Source organism: Vombatus ursinus, unplaced genomic scaffold (assembly GCF_900497805.2).
Source record: "Vombatus ursinus unplaced genomic scaffold, bare-nosed wombat genome assembly UNPS02011369.1, whole genome shotgun sequence".
NCBI lineage: Eukaryota > Metazoa > Chordata > Mammalia > Diprotodontia > Vombatidae > Vombatus > Vombatus ursinus.
The window spans coordinates 2,809,816-2,812,863 of record NW_020951147.1 but is presented as its reverse complement, the minus strand read 5'-3'; the positions used below and the strand labels follow the sequence as shown (position 1 = coordinate 2,812,863).

Genomic DNA, 3,048 nt, shown 5'->3' with positions numbered 1-3,048 from the left:
GTGTGTGTGTGTGTGTGTGTGTGTCTATCCTTGTTAACATAGTGGAGAGTTGCTCAATTGGGTGACACTCCTCTTCTGGGGGCCCCCATCTGTCTTCCTGGTCTCCCCAAATATGGTTTTTGTTTTCTGACCAGCTTTTTCTTCCTCAGCTTCCTGACCCTGGACCCCATGCGTTGATGGTACCCAGTGTAAATGTTTCTGCTCAGCTCGGTGGGTCTGATTCAAGTGCCCTGAATATCTTTCTTTTGGTTCTTTAGGACTGATCAGCCAAGCCTTTTAGGAGAGACCTCTGTTAATGGCCCTGTATGATATGTAATGTCTCCTGCTGTTGACTGAGGACTACAGACTGATAGCCATGGGTTAAAAAACGGTGTTTCTTGAGGATTTCATCCAGAGCCTGTCCAAGCCAGTCACTGCTGCACTAACTGCAAGGGATCAGGACCAGCAACGTTTATATTCTAGATTTTAAGACATTGTACAGAGAAATTCAGAAGTGTAAAAATCTTGCACATTGACAAATACCAAGCATTTTTGCCTATGTTTATATTGTATTGTTATGAATAATGGGTGGCCTGTGGAAGAAGACCTTGCCCCCCATGTAATAATAGTAGGAATACTAGAGTTCAAATGGCTGTAAGATTAGTTTTATAAAAGTGAATACACAGATCTATTGTATTGGAGACATAACTATTTGACAATTAGTGTGACCAAAGTCTTTAGGCCGTTTTCATACATTTTTTCACCTTGTACAAAATTCTGAACTCATTTTTCTTCCAGGTTGGCGAGAAGTTGTAGGATTGAAATGCCCTCTAAGGGTTATTTTGGTTGTTCTGACTCTCAAAAGTGATTTTAAATAAGAAATTTTGGGTGTTCTTTTTATAACCAGTTTTTAATTGGTAACTGTTTTCTGTATTGTTTAAAACAGATCAAAATGTAAGTCTATTGGTAGAGATTTTAAGTATTTATTGCTACAACTTAGTTGACAAATTGATGTTACTGTAAAGCCATACGTTCTGTTCAGTCTTGTTTGCTTGAAATGATTCCTCACGCCGATGAAACACTAGGTTATTTGGAGTGGAAATGGCTGGTGGTTTGGGGTTGGGGCTTTGTTCTTTTGGTTTTTGGTAGTTCAGCTGCCTCTTAACCCATTCATTCACCAAATTGTACCTTGTTAACCAAGCATTACAAATGAACATTTCAGAACAATCTGCATATTTATAATACTCTACTCGTATTAGGCAAGCCACCGGAGTCAGTGCACGCACTGCTAATAGAATTAGCATGCGTTTGGTTTTTTTGGGCATAGCATTTTAAAAGTACAAATCAGAATTGGGCACCTGAGCATGTTCATTGTTTTCCTGTACCTTGTGAAGTTTTCCCTCGTAAATTCTAAGCCAGTGTATTTTTCTAGACCTGGTTTGTGTATATATAGTGATTATGGATACTAATTCATTGTAATTTATAATTTTCTACGTCAGTATAAAATCCACCCGCCTTCTCTCTCAGCAGAAGCGATGGGCCGCCTGTCGCCGCGTTGTCTGTCTGGCGAAGGGGTCACTTCTATGTTACCTCTTGCCCTTTTAGATGCAGATCAGTTTTTCATTTCTGTAACAGAAAGTTCTTCACCTATTTTTACGTCATTCGTTTTCTCCTGACCAGTATTTAAAACCCAAAGGACACTCTGAACGATGGCCAACGACTTTTTAGAAACAGCCTCCCAAGCAGCGTGCCTAAACATTGCATTACATACAGAAATAAAAAAAATCAAATGTGTGACGGCTTATTGCTTGTTCCTTTTCCATTTCCAATGGGATTTCCAGAGGCACAGTGGGACTCCAGTCCAAGAGGCAGAGGTGGGCGGGTCTCCTTCCTCCTTGCCCCTGCCGGTCATTTCCCTGGGGCGATCTGGGCCTGTGGTAACCGGGGGAGGGGACTGGAGTTTGTACCTCCCTTGGCTGGCTCCAACAAGCCCCAGTCCTTCTCTGGGATCCAGCAGTTGCTTGTCGACTTCCTTGAGGGGCTGTGAGGGTCCTGTGGCTGGAGAACCGGCCCCAGGGGATCCCACAAGGCAGAGGTTGGGGGTTTTCTGTGTAGTGGAGGGTCGGACAGGAGGAGGAGAAGGAGAAAAGCCTCCTGCAGAAGGTGCCTTGATGGTACAAGGCTGGACGAGCTCCCCTCCCCTGATTTGGTGTGTTCTCTTTTTAAATCAGTGCATTATGCCCTTTGGATGTACCGAATCATAACACTGAATATAAAAGAAAATAAAGCCTCCTCATTCTGAATTTCTAGCACAGTTTTCCTGCCTCCCTCATGTGGTAGTGAGCCGGGTGGAAATAGCAGGACCTGGAAAAGAGGCTGGAGCAGATTTTAATGGGGCAGGCTCTGCCCAGAGCGGGCTGGGGATCCTTGGCCTCGAAGCCTTCTTGAACACTCTTCTGAGTATTTCTGTGTGTGTCTTCAAGGTTTATGGTGAAATTCTGTGAGAACTCTGCCCTCTTATCCTTTCTCTGGCTCCTGGGTAGGGGTGTGACCCTCGGCCGCAGCTTCAGCGGCCTGCTGGATGACCGCAGGGACGGCTCAGCGTCCTGTCGCCTGGTATCTTCCAGGCAGAGTCTTTGCGGCCTCCCTTTGTACTGCCCACCTCCTCCCCAGCCCAGCTCTGTCTCCCTTTCTCAAGAAGCTCCTGCAGGCAGGCGGGCAGGCATCACCCGGGCTCTCCCCGTCTCTGCCCCCACGACTCTCCACGTGCCTTGTTTCCTCCCATCTGCCGGGTTTCCAGTTTTTTCTACCGCTATGCTCCCTTCTTGTGTCATTCAGTCGAGCTGAATCCCACCCGTGAGGGCCCCATCCGCAGGGGCTCCTCTTCACCTCTTACCAGCTGAATCCTCGTTTTTGTGTTTTCCTCGGTTGTGCAGCAGGGAGCAGGCAAGGTGTGAATCAAGCTTCTGGCCCTTCCTCTCATGAGTCAGATGCTTTTAGAAAGAGAGGGAGAAAGCTGCCAGGCTCCTTGGGTGTATGTGCTGTTTGTATAACACCTAATACGCTGGA

General features: G+C 46.1%; 1 protein-coding gene across 3 annotated transcripts in view; it reads left to right on the top strand.

Moving 5' to 3' along the window:
• Window positions 1-1,773, top strand: part of PPP6R3 (protein phosphatase 6 regulatory subunit 3) — a 30,680-nt gene extending 28,907 nt beyond the window's left edge. For all 3 annotated transcript variants that reach the window (XM_027856230.1, XM_027856229.1, XM_027856228.1), the window contains exon 15: window positions 258-1,773. In XM_027856230.1, coding sequence (XP_027712031.1) covers window positions 258-309 — 52 coding nt within the window. In that variant the 3' untranslated portion in view covers window positions 310-1,773. The remainder of the gene's footprint in view (window positions 1-257) is intronic.
• The last annotated feature ends 1,275 nt before the right edge of the window (window positions 1,774-3,048 follow it).